Source organism: Dipodomys merriami, unplaced genomic scaffold (genome assembly GCF_024711535.1).
Source record: "Dipodomys merriami isolate MVZ:Mamm:240054 unplaced genomic scaffold, mDipMer1.0.p SCAF_35, whole genome shotgun sequence".
NCBI classification, from domain to species: Eukaryota; Metazoa; Chordata; class Mammalia; order Rodentia; family Heteromyidae; genus Dipodomys; species Dipodomys merriami.
The window spans coordinates 4,131,543-4,147,557 of NW_027205048.1; the positions used below are offsets into that span (position 1 = coordinate 4,131,543).

At 51.8% G+C, this 16,015-nt stretch overlaps 1 protein-coding gene across 1 annotated transcript; it reads left to right on the top strand.

Annotated features, from left to right (window-relative positions):
• The first annotated feature begins 8,906 nt into the window (after positions 1 to 8,906).
• Adra2a (adrenoceptor alpha 2A) lies at positions 8,907 to 10,504 on the top strand. The gene has a single exon (XM_069987981.1). It carries the CDS (start codon positions 8,988 to 8,990, stop codon positions 10,410 to 10,412), a length of 1,425 nt encoding a protein of 474 aa, XP_069844082.1. The 5' UTR covers positions 8,907 to 8,987; the 3' UTR covers positions 10,413 to 10,504.
• The last annotated feature ends 5,511 nt before the right edge of the window (positions 10,505 to 16,015 follow it).

Genomic DNA, 16,015 nt, shown 5'->3' on the forward strand with positions numbered 1-16,015 from the left:
AGATTTTCTATGTCAGATTTATAAGATGAAAGATGGAAAAACTGAATAGAAGTTCTCATGTGAATTTCTATTTCAGTCTTTGCCTCTCTTTCTTAATAGGCTACTTTTTGTAAAGTTACCTTTTGTGTTTTCCTGATGTTTTAGTAGGGGCATATAGTTTTCATTGGGAAATTTGGTGGTAATATCTATAATAGGGCTGTTTTGGTGCCAGGGATGGACAAACATGGGGCTTGAACTCTGGGCTTGGGTGCTGTCCTTGAGTTCTTCAACTCAAGACTAGCGCTCTACGACTTGAGCCACAGCACCACTTCTGGTTTTCTAGTGGTTAATTGGAGATTAGAGTCTCACAGACTTTCCTGTGCAGGCTGGCTTTGAACCATAATCCTCACATCTCAGCCTCCTGAGTATCTATGCTTATAGCTATGAGCTACCGGTGCCCAGCTGGACATATCTTTTAAATGTTTCTCTTTTACCTTTAATTTTGACATGACTTCATAAAGAGGTGCATCAAGGTTTGATATTAGAATGTCATTATCACTGATACTATTTGGTGCTTAAAAAGAAACTCCATTGTTTTACTGAAATGCTTTGAGTTCCTGTAAAGCTAATGGAAAAGATGCCTCTCAAAGATTCCTCCTCAGTTCACAGACTTGAAAGTGATGTCTTGTGGGATGATCGTATCATCCATGTCTAGCACCAAAATGGTCTTAGTCATTGAATGTGCTTAATGTTCTTGCTAAATTTTTTCCTTTTTGAAATTCATGCTTTAGCACTCATCTGACCAGGTCTTCTAATTGCACAAGATAGAAACCAACTGAAAGAGTAAAAAGGGGGAAATGATTGTGTGGGCTTTGGAATCATATGGAATCCAAGAAAGAAAAGAAAAGCAAGAGATTTGTCTCATCAATGAAACCTGGAAACCAGAGTGCTGGGAGTAACTGAGGTGGATCCTCTCATAGGTACCCCTCCCCCCACCCCCTCCCCCACCCACGGGGGATGGGAGACATGGCTACTCATATTATCACTTGTGTATTTTCTTAATAACTTTTCCTTTTCCCACTGTGGCTACTGTGTGAGGGCAGATGCGGGGGACAAGATCAGAGTGCGAGAGGAGAATCACGCCTTATGACATTGAGCCACTGCATCCACCTTGCCCCAAGGCAACTCTGCTTCGGATTTGCACCAAATTTCATTTAAGCAAACCAATCCATTTTTGGTTCTATTTTAGTTAGAGTTGGCTCCAGTTGAGAAAGAAAGCATCCTGACACAGCAGCAGCCAATTCATCCCTTTAATCCAAGGCTCCATCCCCATTAGGGGGCTGCTCCCTTCTCTTTTTCTAGCCCCTTCTGTACCTCCAGCCTAGTTTACATCTGACTCTAGATCAAAGCAGAAACACAAATCCTGCTTTTCAGTTGCCTTCCAGGATGGCAAATCTGAGTTTTCGTCTGTTACGACTTTTAGAACTCAGTCACCTTGTTGGGAGTCTTTCCTGTGAAGCTCTTCTCCAGATTTATTGGGGTCTGTGCCTCTTCTCTGATTTATTGGGTTCTGTGCCTCTTCTCTGGGGGCTAATGATGTAAGTTACCCCATGTGTCTTCCTTGTCTACTGGGAACAATTTAAAACCATTGAATCTACCCCTGGCCCCTCACACACAAATGGAATGAAGACACACCTTCCTTTTATTTTAAATTATTTCTCATGCTAATTTATTAACTATCCATCATTTAAGTCAGCACATCTGAGGCTCTAATTGCTTCTGTCTCAAGAAGATTCAGATTAATGAAAGAAAAAGTATTGACAAAAACAGTGACCACAACAAAATGCACCAGTGTAAAAGGAACACCCACTGAACCATCTTTGTGTTGAGTATTTTCCATGTAACCACACATTTAACTTTAATTTCATAGAAAAGTATGGGAGAGGCAGCAGCTAAAACATGGAAGCAACTCAGGCATCCATTGACAGATAAATCGCTAAGTAAATGGAATGTTATTCATTGCTCATAATGGAGGATAAAACCTGAGGATGTTATGTTCAATATAATAAACAATGCAAAAAATAAAAATAGCATATGAGCAATGATACGATTCTTAAAAGAAGGAAAATGAGTGAAGTGTGTAAAACTATTTTCCATATGAGAAAATGGCTCTAGACAAGTAGATAATAGTTATTAAATGGAAGAAGTAGGGCCAAAATTCAAGTTATTTTACTCCACTGTTTCACTGCAATGCTTCCCAGCACCTCTCTGGCAGGGCTCACTGTAGGAAGGAAGATTCTGTGCTCATCAGTGTGTGTGTGTGGGGGGGTGGGGGGTGGGGGGTTGGCGCACAGAGTCTCCATGATGGAGTAAGAGTGAAGGGTGATTGACTTTACCTTGATTAATGGAATGTTAGCTTGAGAGTTTTTAATGTTGGTGACCAATAGCTCCTTCATCTCCAAAGGTCATGGCTCTGTCTCACCTGTTATACTTGAGAATAAATAACGGTTGCTCACCACAACCAATTCAAGGTTTGCTTCTTCTCAAGCTTCTGGTCCATGGAGGAGTCTCACTCAGCTGGACGGGGTAGGACATGGCACTCAGGACTAAGGTAAAGGACGTTGTGATTGATGCGTGTACACACTGGAGAGTTGCCTGTTGGTGGATACACAGACATGCTCTGTAGAAGGAGACTTCAGCAAAGAGGCATCTGGGAGCCCAACCTCTCTTACGATCTTCAAGGAAGAGTTGATCTTGGCATCAACTGCTGATCTTTTAGATTTGGTGAAAGACCTGGCTTAATTTGCCAGGCTAGGCCGGAGAGGATTAGCACTTTAAGAACACAGACGAAGGGGGTGTTAGGGGCATAGCCACATGGATGTTTCCTGGGTGAGAAATGAGGAGGGCCATGGAGAAGGCAGCCTTCCCAACACGCTTTCCTTTTGGCTCCCATTAACCATCTGTAACTGTGGGATTCCCAAGCGCTCTTGCCCAGAATGACAAGCTGGAGGGATTAAATAACAACTCAGAGAAAGCAGTAGTTACTCCCTCCGCTCCCCAGATCCTCTGCTACCCACCCCCCACCCTTGTCAGCAAGACAGTGAGTTGACAGATGTTTAAGGCTTTGCCCCCAGCTGTGTGCATGGCACGGGAGCAGTGGGAACATTGTGTTCCACTCCTGCTCAGCATGTTCAGACGGGAGAGAGTTCGTGCTCGAAGTGCAGTCGCAGTGTGTGGGTGTGTGGACTGGGTTTGCAGGCACGTGTGACCAATTTATATGTATGGGGATTCCGACAGCCTAGAGGTCCAAGCTCATGTAATATGGAGTTTTTTTCCCTTAAGGAATTGGAGCTTTGAGAAAAGACAATTAATACTCCTTTTCTCCTCATTCAGCTCCTCCGTTCCTGTTAGAAAAAGTCACCATCCCTGTAAGACGCAGAAGCCAGGCACATTTGGATGATGTCTGGTACTTTAATTGCAGATTTATTTCTGGGGCAAACACACAATTTCACTTCAATAGCTTTTATTCATTGGTAAATTGCTTAGTTGATCATTATAATTCGCTGATAGTTATAATTGTCCTCGTCACATGCTCCTTTTAGGAAAAAAATAAATGGAGAGGATCCTTTATTTAGATCCAAGTATCTAGTTAAAATACCTTAAACTAAGGGAATGAAATGTTACCATATGGACCTGTTACCTTGTTGGGAACTCAATTATAAGTAGAATTGATTGATTGATTGATTGATTCATTCATTCATCTTGCAAACCTTTATGATGTCTATGCTAACATGTCTGTTAGTATTTATCACATTTGTTAAAAACACAAATGTCAGACCTCATCCCTGTTCTACTAAATCAGAACCTCCAGGGATCTGTTTCAGAAAGACTGTTTATCATTTATAGTACGGGAGACGGAACTCAGGGCCTTGCTCATGCTAGGCAAGCGCTCTAGCACTGAACTACATCCTCAGTCCCCCAGAAACTATAATAAAAAAAAATAGCTTGTGTGGGGTGTGCCCTGGGAATACAGGATGAGCAGGACAGCCTTCCCCTTATCAGCACATCACACACATGAATAGGTAAGTTCCAGAAGCAGGTCATTCAATGTGCTAGAAGTATATACGGGCACCCAAGGGCTGGAAGAGTGGCTTCTGGATTCAGTCATTGCCATGGCTACTGATATCCTTTGCTCTGCATCAACCTAGTCACTGGGGAGTATTTGATGTCTTATATACAGTGCAGGATGCTACCCTCCAGACAGGCAGATGTAGAGTGAAGGGCAGTGTCTTGCTCCAGGGGAACTGTGCTAGTCACGTATGATAAGAGGGAAAGGGCTAGAGAGGGAGTTAGCCACGTGTCAGGCTCTCACTTCTGACCAGCACATAATTGGTTCCCTCCCCTTCAGCAGCAGAGCCTCACAGTGGGGCATTATTGTTGGGCTTACAATCAGGAAACACAGGGGCAGTCTGACTCCCCTCCGTGTTTATTTAGCCTGTGGGAGTCTTGTTTTCTCCATCTATATAGGGAAATTCATAGCATTTATGTTGTGGGATTGTTTGGGGGAACTCGATAAAATAATAGAAAGTGTGTAAACTGCTCTGCTCAGTGCCTAACATATGGTCAGGGCTAATACATGGTATTTTTCTTAACAAAATCAATCATTGTTGGACCCCCATTTGTGTGCCCAGATCTGGTTCTTCCTTTGGTTGTCAGTGCCAATGTCTTCTGTCCTCTGCTTCAGTTCTGTGGAGGAATGCAAGTCCTGCTGGCCAAGATTCAGGACAGTGCTTTTCAACCTAAGCCCATCCTTTGGAGCTCAGGTTGGTTTCATCAAAGCCCTCAGGAAATCCTGGTTTCCCCCGCCTTCCTCCTCCAGCTTGTCACTCCCAGCCCTACCGAAATGTATTGTTTGGGGTGGAGGGTCTTCAGCAGGCATTCTCAAGGGGTCTTGTTAGAATGTGTGTGTGTGTGTGCCACATTCTACCTTAGACCTGACAAACCATAATTTTTTTCTGGCAGGGCATTCTGCCCAATATGACATATGGGCCTGATTAGTTGTCTTTGCAGCTGTTTCTACTCGGCATCAGCTCTCTCAACATAGCACAAAAACCTCCAGCAAAAATTAATAGTCAGGCTGGGAAGGTGGCTCAGTGGTAGAGCGCTTGCCTTGCATGCATGAGGCCCTGGGTTCGATTCCTCAGCACCACATAAGCAAAAAGAAAAAAGCCAGAAGTGGCACTCAAGTGGTAGGGCGCTAGCCTTGAGCTGAAGAGCTGAGGGACAGTGCCCAGGCCCAGAGTTTAGGCCCCACGACCGGAAACCACCCCCCCCAAATTAATAGTTTCCGTGGAGCTTTTCCAAGCCCACAGATACTGCCCCTGTGTGACAGATGGTTAGGAACCTAGGGTAGGAGGAAGAGTTCAGTGTGGAAAGCAGCTCTGGCTCCGTATATAGCCCTGGACATGATGCACCTGAGGTACCAGACAAAAGGCAGCTCGTGTTCTTCTCAACAGTCCCTTGTGCTGGCTGCAAGATTCTGAGTTCCTTGAAAGGCCTGTTTCTTTTTTAAAGGAAGAGATTCCAAAACTGGGAATTAAGAAGCCAGTTGGCTGCTTGGAAAGCATGTAGGAAATGTGACAAGCGTCGACATACTCAGGCTAGCAGCAAGATTTTAAGAAGGGGAAGCACTGTGGACAGCGTTCATCTCCTCATCCACCCAAGGCCTCTTAAATAAGGACAGAGCATTGTGTTGGGAACTGGCATGGAGATGAGAAGTAGTGGTCTCCCAGGACCCCGTCAATTTTATGAACAACAATGTGAATCTCGGATAGCTCCAGGCTTTGAGGTCTGCTACTTTTTACACTCATACTTCGGGTTTGGGGCTCCTGGAATTGTGCAAAAATTGAATATAGTCAAAGCAGAAATTTGAGTAGAAGACAGGAAACAAAGGACTCAAGAGAGGGAGAAAATTCTGCCATCTTAGCCTTCAGGATGCTCAGTATTCCATGAAGGGGTTATCCTTAGGTGAAAGCTGGGAGGGAAGGAGACTAAAGTCAATGAGACGTCTGTGAAACACATAGCAAGAGCAGCAGTTGCCCTCACTAGTGCAGGCGGGAGACATCAGCTGGGGTTGAAGGTGAGGGTCAAGGTCATTCAGAGTCCTCAGTGCCCACCTAGACCTGAGTATGCATCTAGAGAGGTAGTCTCTTCAGTTCTTGGAATTCCAGCTTAGATGACTACATAAGGCCTTTATGGTTTAATGGGCCCTTAAATATGACAACTTGTCTTTAGGTCTAATATCTACCCTGTTGGCATTTCCTGTCCTCCTGGGTTTTGTGGTGAATCTGCCTGCTGCTCATCTGAAAAATGCAGAGAGCACCGCATAAGCTGGCATCCTGACGGAAAACCCACCCAAGGCATCAAGCACAGGTGGGAAAGCGTACCATTTCCCAGAGGAAAAACATGCCCTCTTCCTTGGAGAGCATCCATCTTCCCTTTACTGAACGATGTGTGTGAATATGGGGTGGCATCCAGCTTTAAAAGGAAAAACAAAAAAGAAATCAGCAAACATCACTGGGCAAATTTGTGGGGTGCAGTGTGCATACAAACAGGGTAGTTAATTTTTCACCTGCTTAAATATTTTAAAAAGTCATTTGACTAGCCGGTCATAACTACATATTTATGGGGGTGTAGTGTGATTCCAATACTTGGAGACAACGTGTACTAATCAATTCAGGGTAATTAATGTTTCCATCTTTATGTTTGGAGCCAGGGAGCTTCCTTTCTTGTATTATTCAAAAACAACAACAACAATGTGTCTGCGTTTCAGCAAAGACATACTGGTTCTCAGAGGGTCGGTGGGGAGGCCAGCCGCGTGGCAGCATCGGGGCCTCCCTGCCTGAGATCTGCCCCAGCGTGGGCTGTGGGTCCTGCCTTGCCTGCCAGCTCTTCCTGATGTGACTTTATTAGATAAAGTTCTGCGCTCGCCAGAGGTCGAAACACAACAGTAGCTGCTTTGCGAAGATTTCTGCCACATGAACTCAAACAACAGATCAACTTAAAATCTGGGTTCTTCCTTCCTCAGCTTAGATCCAAACTTGCCCCGAGAAAGGAGAAAGGTGGAGCGGAGGACCGGCACCCAGTCAGCGGGTCGCTTCCCGGCCGTGGCAGCCGGCGGCCAGCAGGTGTCAGTGCGCCCTCGTTCTGCCGCGGCGCCCCGCCCGGGTCTCCGGGACCCCTCCCCACGTCCGTCCGGGAGGTGGGGGTCGGTCAGACCCTAGGCGGCCCACGTCCCGCAGACAGGTCTGCTGCTGGGATGACAGGTGACTGTCTCGTACCAAGTCTGAACCCTGACCCGGCCCGCGGGCGCGTGGCTGCTGCCCATTCCGCTCCAGGGGGTCCGATCGGAACGCGCTCCTTCCTTCCCCGCCAGGCTTTCCCTTCCCCCGCCCCCCTCCGGCCGCCCGGAGCACCTGCGGCCAAGTCCAGGGCTGGGCCGCTCCAAACCGGATGCCACCGGTACCCGAGGCTACTCCCCTTAACCTGGGTCAGCGATCCCGGCCGGCCACACTTTCCTTCCAGGACCCGGCTCCATGTGGGCGCGCCTAGGTGTCCGCCGCGATCTGCGGGGCCGGCCCGGTGCTGCCTGACCCACTCCCAGCAGGGGCCGCTCCCCAGCTCCAGGCTCGCGCCCCGATCCCCTGGATCTAGACGCCCGCCTCTCCGGAGGGCCGGTCCAGCCTGCAGGGCTGCGCAGCGCTGCGCTCCCCGGGGTCCGGCGCGGGGCGGGCGCGGGTGCTGGACCCGCCGAGGGGAGGCGCGAGGGGCGGAGGAGGGTCGGCTTCCCACGTGGGGGCTGACGCCGGCTGCTCGGCAACGCCGGCTTGATCCCGGGGCTATAAAACGAGTCCACCGTAGCCAGGCGGAGCAAGCAGCGGCTCCCGCTCCGGTGCAGACGCCCCGCCGCTGGCGCGCGCCGCCCAACCAGCCTTGCGCTTTCTCCTCCCCGGGTCCCCGCGCTCCGGCTTAAAGCTCACTCACGCGGACCTCGGACCCCAGGCCCACCCGGCCCGCTGCCCACGGAGCCCACGCTCAGGAGACACCCTGCCTGCCCGCGGCCCCGCGGCTCGGGGAAGGCTGATCATTGCTTCACCTGGCCCGGCTCGCTCGAGGACGGCGACACCTTCATGCGGCCCCCACACGTCTCCCCCAGCCGCCGCCCCGGAGCTCCGCGCGCCGCCGCCGCGCCCCAGCCCCAGCCCCAGCCCGGCGCGCAACTTTGGAAGTCGCGGGGCGCTCGGGGAGGCGCCAGAGCCCGCGCCTTGGCCCCAAGTCGGGCCCAGCCCGCACCGCCGCGCTTAGGGGAAGCCGAGATCGTCCGGAGGATTTAAGGAGATAGACTTAGGACCCCCTCCATTTCCCCCCGCCGCCAGCCCGAGCGCGCAGCAACCCCCTTCGGCTCCCGCCTGGGGTGGGGGCGGGCCTCGCACACGGTAAGACTTCTTGCTTGCGCTCCTGGAGTCGAGCTGTGTGTGTGTGTGTGTGTGTGTGTGTGTGTGTGTGTGTGTGTGTGTGTGTGTGTGTGCATACATGCATATTTATATATAAATATGTACATTTCCTGTCATCCTCCCAAGTCATCATCTTCTGGAAGAATCCATCTCTAACCACCGGCTCGCCTTGCTCTCTCTCTCTCTCTCTCTCTCCTGCCGCTTAGAAAACTTGGCTGTGTTTAGGAGCTGGGATCCCGAAGGCGCCCACTCCGCGGGTCCGAGGCGCGGGTCGGCGCCCTTCGCGGGATCCGGGTCCATGGGCCACTAGCGCCCCGCTCCCCGCACCCCCCCACAAGCCATCCCTCACCCCAGCCCGGGCCCCGTCTCCCCGCGGGCGGGCCCCCTCCGCATGTGAGGCGCGGCGGGGCGCAGGAGGAAGAAGGAGGACTCGGGGCGCCGGGCCGGAAGGCAACTGGCAGCAGGCCCAGGCGAGCGGGCGCCCGCGTCGCGTTCATGTTCCGCCAGGAGCAGCCGCTGGCCGAGGGCAGCTTTGCGCCCATGGGCTCCCTGAAGCCGGACTCGGGCAACGCGAGCTGGAACGAGAGCGAGGCCCCGGGGGGCGGCGCCCGGGCCACCCCGTACTCCCTGCAGGTGACGCTCACGCTGGTGTGCCTGGCCGGCCTGCTCATGCTGCTCACCGTGTTCGGCAACGTGCTCGTCATCATCGCCGTGTTCACCAGCCGCGCGCTCAAGGCTCCCCAGAACCTCTTCCTGGTGTCCCTGGCCTCCGCGGACATCCTGGTGGCCACGCTCGTCATTCCCTTCTCGCTGGCCAACGAGGTGATGGGCTACTGGTACTTTGGCAAAGTGTGGTGCGAGATCTACCTGGCGCTGGACGTCCTCTTCTGCACGTCGTCCATCGTGCATCTGTGCGCCATCAGCCTGGACCGCTACTGGTCCATCACCCAGGCCATCGAGTACAACCTGAAGCGCACGCCGCGCCGCATCAAGGCCATCATCGTCACCGTCTGGGTCATCTCGGCCGTCATCTCCTTCCCGCCGCTCATCTCCTTCGAGAAGAAGCCGGACGCCCAGTCGAGCGAGCCCCGCTGCAAGATCAACGACCAGAAGTGGTATGTCATCTCGTCCTGCATCGGCTCCTTCTTCGCGCCCTGCCTCATCATGATCCTGGTCTACGTGCGCATCTACCAGATCGCCAAGCGCCGCACCCGCGTGCCGCCCAGCCGCCGGGGCCCCGACGCCGCCGCCGCCGCCGCCGCCCTGCCGCCCGGGGGCGCCGAGCGCAGGCCCAACGGCCTGGGCCCCGAGCGCGGCGCGGACCCCGCGGGCGCCGAGGCCGAGCCGCTGCCCACCCAGCTCAACGGCGCCCCGGGGGACCCCGCGCCCGCCGGGCCGCGCGACGCCGCCGCCGCCACCGCCGAGGCGCTGGACCTGGAGGAGAGCTCGTCGTCCGAGCACGCCGAGCGGCCCCCGGGACCCCGCAGACCCGAGCGTGGCGGCTCCCGGGCCAAGGGCAAGACCCGGGCCGGCCAGGTGAAGCCTGGGGACAGCCTGCCGCGGCGCCCGACAGCCACCGGGGCGACGGGGCCCGGGGTTCCCGGGGCCGGGCCGGGGGAGGAGCGCGGCGGGGGCGCCAAGGCTTCGCGCTGGCGCGGGCGGCAGAACCGCGAGAAGCGCTTCACGTTCGTGCTGGCCGTGGTCATCGGCGTGTTCGTGGTGTGCTGGTTCCCCTTCTTCTTCACCTACACGCTCACGGCGGTCGGCTGCGCCGTGCCCGGCACGCTCTTCAATTTCTTCTTCTGGTTCGGCTACTGCAACAGCTCGCTGAACCCGGTCATCTACACCATTTTCAACCACGACTTCCGCCGAGCCTTCAAGAAGATCCTCTGCAGGGGGGACAGAAAGCGGATCGTGTGAGCCTGCCACGCGCGCACGCCTGCGCGCGCGCGCGCGAGCCTGGCTCACGGACTCCTGCAGGTGGCGGGCCTGGGGCGCGGAGGGAGGCGGCGGCCGGCCGTGCGCGCAGCCCCGGCGGCACTCCCAACCCAAGACCCGGCCTGGACGGTGGCGGTGCTCAGCGTGCTTCTGAGAGCTCCTACAAGGGAATGGTTGTTATGGTCGTTCATGACCGGGGAGCCATTTTCCTGGTGGGCCCACCCCTTAACAGTATTGTTTGCTTAAAGGTATTTCCCACCCTGGTCCCTCCTTCGAGGGGGGGAGGCTGCGAGGGGGGCAATGTCTCCTTTCCCCATTCAATTCAGCCAACTCCACGGCTCAGGGCAGCCCTGCCCTCCCTTCCCCACCCTCAGCTGTACATAGACACACACTGTTTTTGGACAGCACACCCTGGACCCTCCCAGCGTTTACATGGCCTGCGCTGTGAAGTTGGAATCCTTTTCTGGGAAGGACCAGGGGCCTGATCAGGAGACGCAAGCTCTTTTCTAGTATGACAATACCCTCTCTGGTGAGGACAGTTCCTTGGACACAAACCTGCTTTGAGATTTCCTGACACGGAAAAAGATTTCTGTCCTTTTTTTTTTCCTTCCCCCCACCTGTGCCTAACAGCATAATTGCCTTGTCCTATGTAAATACTTCAGCGATGGCCCAAGACAGAAGTCAATGAACCTTTCCGCCTTGCATCAGTCCTGTGTATAAAGCCATTATCCTCTGAGGCACCGTTTGCCCCAGTAATTCACTTAAAAACTCGTTCTTTCCGGTGCCCCTCCCTGTCTTAGGGGCCGCTGCTTGAAGAAGACTGTATGTTTCTGTCCTGTATGTGTGTGCCCCTCCCCCTCCCCCCATTCTCCAAAGCCCTGACTAAGGGGAAATCGTTGAGCTGCTGTTTTTAGACACAGAGGAGTGGAAATTAGGTGGAAGCAACAGACCCAATACAATTTGCCCAAGGTAAACAGTTTGAAAAGACAAATGGGCCTGCCAAACTGTCCAGCTCCAAGCCCCAAGAGCTCTTAGGTATCAAAGTATTGCCCACCCTCTCCCCCCCACCCCTTGCTTTTCTGGCTGAGAACACATCACTAATGAACGGCCAAAGCCAGGGGCGAAGCTGGAGACCTTGTGTTTACAACCCGGTTTCTACATGTTCTGGACAGAGACAGTGGGAGCCCTGCACTCTGATTTCACTCAAGAAAAAGTAATGTCAGCACATGCTGCTCACGACAGTGGATTTTTTTTTTAAAAAAATAAAGTTTACAGATCAAATGTGAAATAAATATGAATTAAGTGGTCCTCCTGTCTGTTATCTGAGTTTTCAAAAGCTTTAAGACTCTGGGAACATCTGATTTATATATACATATATATATATATATAGTAAAAATATGTTTAAGTGCATGAGCAATAACAAAATCATTGCTTGTTAAATGTTCCTTACATGCTAGACACTGTAGGGACCCTGGTACAGGTATTGCCTGTGACAAGCCTCTAGTTTTTGAGAACCCCATGAGGTAAACCCTAGTGTAACCCCCCACTTCACAGATGAAGAAACTGAGGCTCACAGAACAAGCCATTACTCAAGGTTCATAAACCTGTGCATCTCACTGAAGGGGCTGTGTCCCTTCCCTTCCTCTCCCTTCCCATCCCCTCCCTTCTCCTCTGCTCTCTTCTCTTCTCCTCCCCTCCTCTCTCTTCTCTTCTCCTCTCTCCTCTCCTTCCCATGTATCTCTCTTCCTTCCTTCCTTCCTTCCTTCCTTCCTTCCTTCCTTCCTTCCTTCCTTCCTTCTTTCTCCTTGTGTGCTGGTACTGAGGCTCAACTTTTTCTGCTTGAAGGCTGGCAATCTACCATTTGAGACATACCTCCACTTCTGGCTTTTTGCTGGTTAATTGGAAATAAGAGTCTCATGGACTTGCTGCCAAGGCTGACTTTGAACTTCAATCCTCAGATCTTGGCTTCCTGAGTAGCTGGGATTATAAGCATGAGCCACCAGCACCTGGTATAGGTCTGTGTTCTTAACCCCAGAGAGAACTTTTTTCAGAGTTCCATCTTATACCCGCAAGTGTGAGCTACATCTGTGTAGATACATACCATGTGCTTATCTCTAAAGAGTCTGTGTGCCCTAACATATGTACATACCTCTGTTGTGCTCCAAGTGTGAATGTATATGTGCAAAAAGTCTGGAATATACTCCAAATGTGCATCATGCCTTCAGGTGTGATAATAGACAGCATGCGGTGTGCTCTTCGATGGGATGGGATAAATACCTAAATAGAATCATGTATTAGTTGGTGGCTCGAGTGTTCTCTGGCCAAAGGCATGTGTCCTTCTTGTTACCTGTCCATAATGTCAAAGTCTGCTGGACTGTCTCAGGTCACAAGGTGATGTTACTTCAAAGCGGGAAGGTCTGGTCATCCAACTTCTCATCTGGCAGATGAGGAGACAGGTGTGGAGGAAGTAGCTTGCTTGGGATCCTACACTTCTGGGTGATGGGGCCCTGGCCTCGGGCTGCCTTGGGTAAGAAGCTATTCACCATGTGTATGACTGAGAGGAAGGCCAGCCCAAGCAGCTGGGGACAGAGTGACTTGTTCAGGAGCTGGGTTTGAGGAGCAAGCACAACCTGCTGGTCATCCTTGTTCAGGAGGCTTCCCAAAGTAGCTTCCTGGCCTGTGGTGCCAACATTTACTCCCTGATAGAAGGCTGAGGCCTGCTCTCCAAGCCCTCACCTGCAGGGCACCTAATGTCCCAAAGGTAAATAGTGTCAGATAATAGGCCCACCTTGGCTGAGCCGTCAGGACCCTGGCTGGCTGTTTTGCCATCTCCTGGAGAAGTATTTGGTGTTATCTTTACCTGCCTGGAAAAGGGGGGAGTGTGGATTATGGTGCTACATGAAGGGGACATCTACTATCCCAGCTTCCTCTATCTAGTACAGAAGAGGAGAGGGGTCTCATAGATGGATGGAGCCCAGGGAAGGTGCAGAACTAGGACTGGACCCCAGTGAGACTCCAGCAAAGGAGCCTCAAGCAGTGTCTGTGTCCAAGCCAGCCTGTAAAGCTGTGGGCAGAGAAGGGGAACAAGAGAAATGGCTCCTAAAGGATCTTAGCATAACAAGCTAACAGGAGAAGGGACTGTAACTCCACGCCTTCCTGTCCATAGCCCCCAGTCCCATTGTCAGGCTCCACCATGTATCTGAGGTTAGGGTCTGTAGTGTGTCTTACCGAGTCTATTCCTGCAAATGTAATCAATGGCTTCATTCTGGACGCATGCACAGTCTTCTCCTAATGCTATGTCAGCTGCTTCTGTGCTCAGGGGCTGGCTAGGAACATGACTTAGGCTTTCCCCTCTATCTGATTCTGTGATTGAAGAGGAGAACCAGAAGTGACCTTAGCCTCCTGCATTCCCACATTGCATTGATGAGGGCCCAGAAATCCAGGGGAGCTGCCTGGTTGTGTACCATCCCAGTGCTCTTTAACCCCTCTTCAACATGCTACCCTGCCTGGTGAATTGTTTGGTTAGGTGATGCTGTTAAGCCCTGGGATACCCCGTGTGTCCAGCCCCATGCTTGGCACTTGGAAGCCATTCTTTCTCTTCCTCTCCTGCATGCTGTTTGGGAGTAGAGAGACTAGGACTTTGCTTGTCCTCTGGCAGGAGGAGAAAAGCTGTGCCTATGTGATGCATTAGGTAGCCATGAACAGGGACAGCATGGCAGGGATGCAGACATAGTGCCTGCTGGGAGCAGTGGGCACTGATGCATGCTCCAAGGGTGCAGAGGGAACAGCAGACGATAACTGGGTGCGTAGGAGGTAGGACTTGTGCTGCCTAGACTTTGGCCAAGGGGGCAGGGCAGCAAGCTCTGCTTCCAGTACTTGAGCTATGAAACCAGTGCCAGGCAGTGAGTGACACCCAGGCCCCGGCCAGACGTCAGATTTCATTTCTCCAGCTTGCCCCTTAGCAATGTCATGGCAAGCGTCTATTCCCAGCAGCAGAACAGGATCCAGGTCCATAGACCCCTCTCAGAATAGTCCAGAGTGTCTGGGAGCAGGGAAGGGCACCTTCTCCAGTGGAAGGAGGGCATTCCTGTGGTGGTGGGGGTGGGGCCGGGTGAAGTCATCCAGTGCAATCACAAACACTGGGCTTTGTTGTGGAAACAACATCGATCTCTTTGATCGCTAGAAATCAAACTACAGTTTGATGCAGAAAAGGGAAAGAGGACAGTTGAACAGAGGGCAGACAAGGATGTTAGGAGGCCTGGGTTCTACTCTTGGATTTGCCTTTGACCAACTGGGTGACCCTGAGCAGATCTGTCTGAGGCCATTTCTTCATTTATAAAATGAAACCATTGTCCAGGTGTTATTTAGAAGTGTGCTTCATGGAGTTAATTTAACCACAAAAATCTATCTATGCACCATCTGTCTACCTACCTATCTACCTTCTTACCTTATCCACCACGGGCCAGCAACTTATCATCAGTTAACTGGTGACCTTTAGCCTTGCTTCAGGATTTCTCAGAGGCCTGGTTTGTGAGTCTCCATCACCTGGTGTGCTGTGTTCCCCCGGGCTGTAGAACTGTCTCTTACTGAGCATGACAGTGAATCAGGTTGTTGGAACACAGGTGGAACTATCATGGACTAAGGAAACTCATGGAGTTTTTTTTTCTGTCTATCTGTTTTAAGATGACACAAAATGCCAGGTAAGGCATGGGTAGGGTCCTGTTCTCTCTGAGAAAAGATGGCTCTGGGCACCATTGGGTCACTAAGGATTGGGGTTCAAGTGATTGTTGGGGTGTGATTTTCACATGGGGGCTGAGCCTTCCTGTTTGTATGTATACACATGACTGTGCATGGCTTTCTATGTGCACACAGCTGTCAACCTGTGTATATGTCTGTGTATATATGAACAACTACATCCTGATTCCTGTGCACACCCAAGACTACCTTACTTATCAGGACCTGGAGTGAGAGCAACTGGGGGTATGGAGGGTAGTTGTACACATGGCCGGGGAGGGTATGTGTGCAATGTTGTCTCCCTCATTCTAACTGAGATGAGCCCCTCCTCAATGCGGGAGCTGGCCACCGCCAGGGGAGCAGGGTGGTAGTGCAGAACTAGATTAGGAGGGTGGAATGTGGATCTTTTGGAGAGACTAACAGTGGTTCTCTGTAAACATCTTCTATAGTATCCAGGTTGTCTTGTTCTCTGAGGATGGATTGAAGCCAGGAGGGAGAGGCTAAGGCTCTTTCCAGAATCATCAAGGCCAAGAACTTGAGATCTGTTTGCAATCCATATTGGAATCAAACAAGATGTGCACAGAGAAGGGGTGAGTGAAGGGAGGTTGACAAAGGACTATTTCCAAAGTGTAGGCAGAGTAAAGAGAGACTTCTAAGAAACAGCGAAAGACCTGGGGACTTAACACGGAGGATAGGGGAAGGGAGCTGCCTCCAGATCATCAGAATGTGGCTGAAGAGAGGCACAGGAAGGCACCGCTATGGGAGACTCCTGTGTCCTGGCTGGGAGAGGATCAGGGAGTCTGCACCTTGCTCACTTCTGCACCCTGAACTGCTGGTGTTTGCTCCCAGCC

Coding starts and splice junctions, on each gene's coding strand:
- Adra2a (XM_069987981.1), top strand. CDS start 8,988: ATGTTCCGCCAGGAGCAGCCGCTGGCCGAGGGCAGCTTTGCGCCCATG.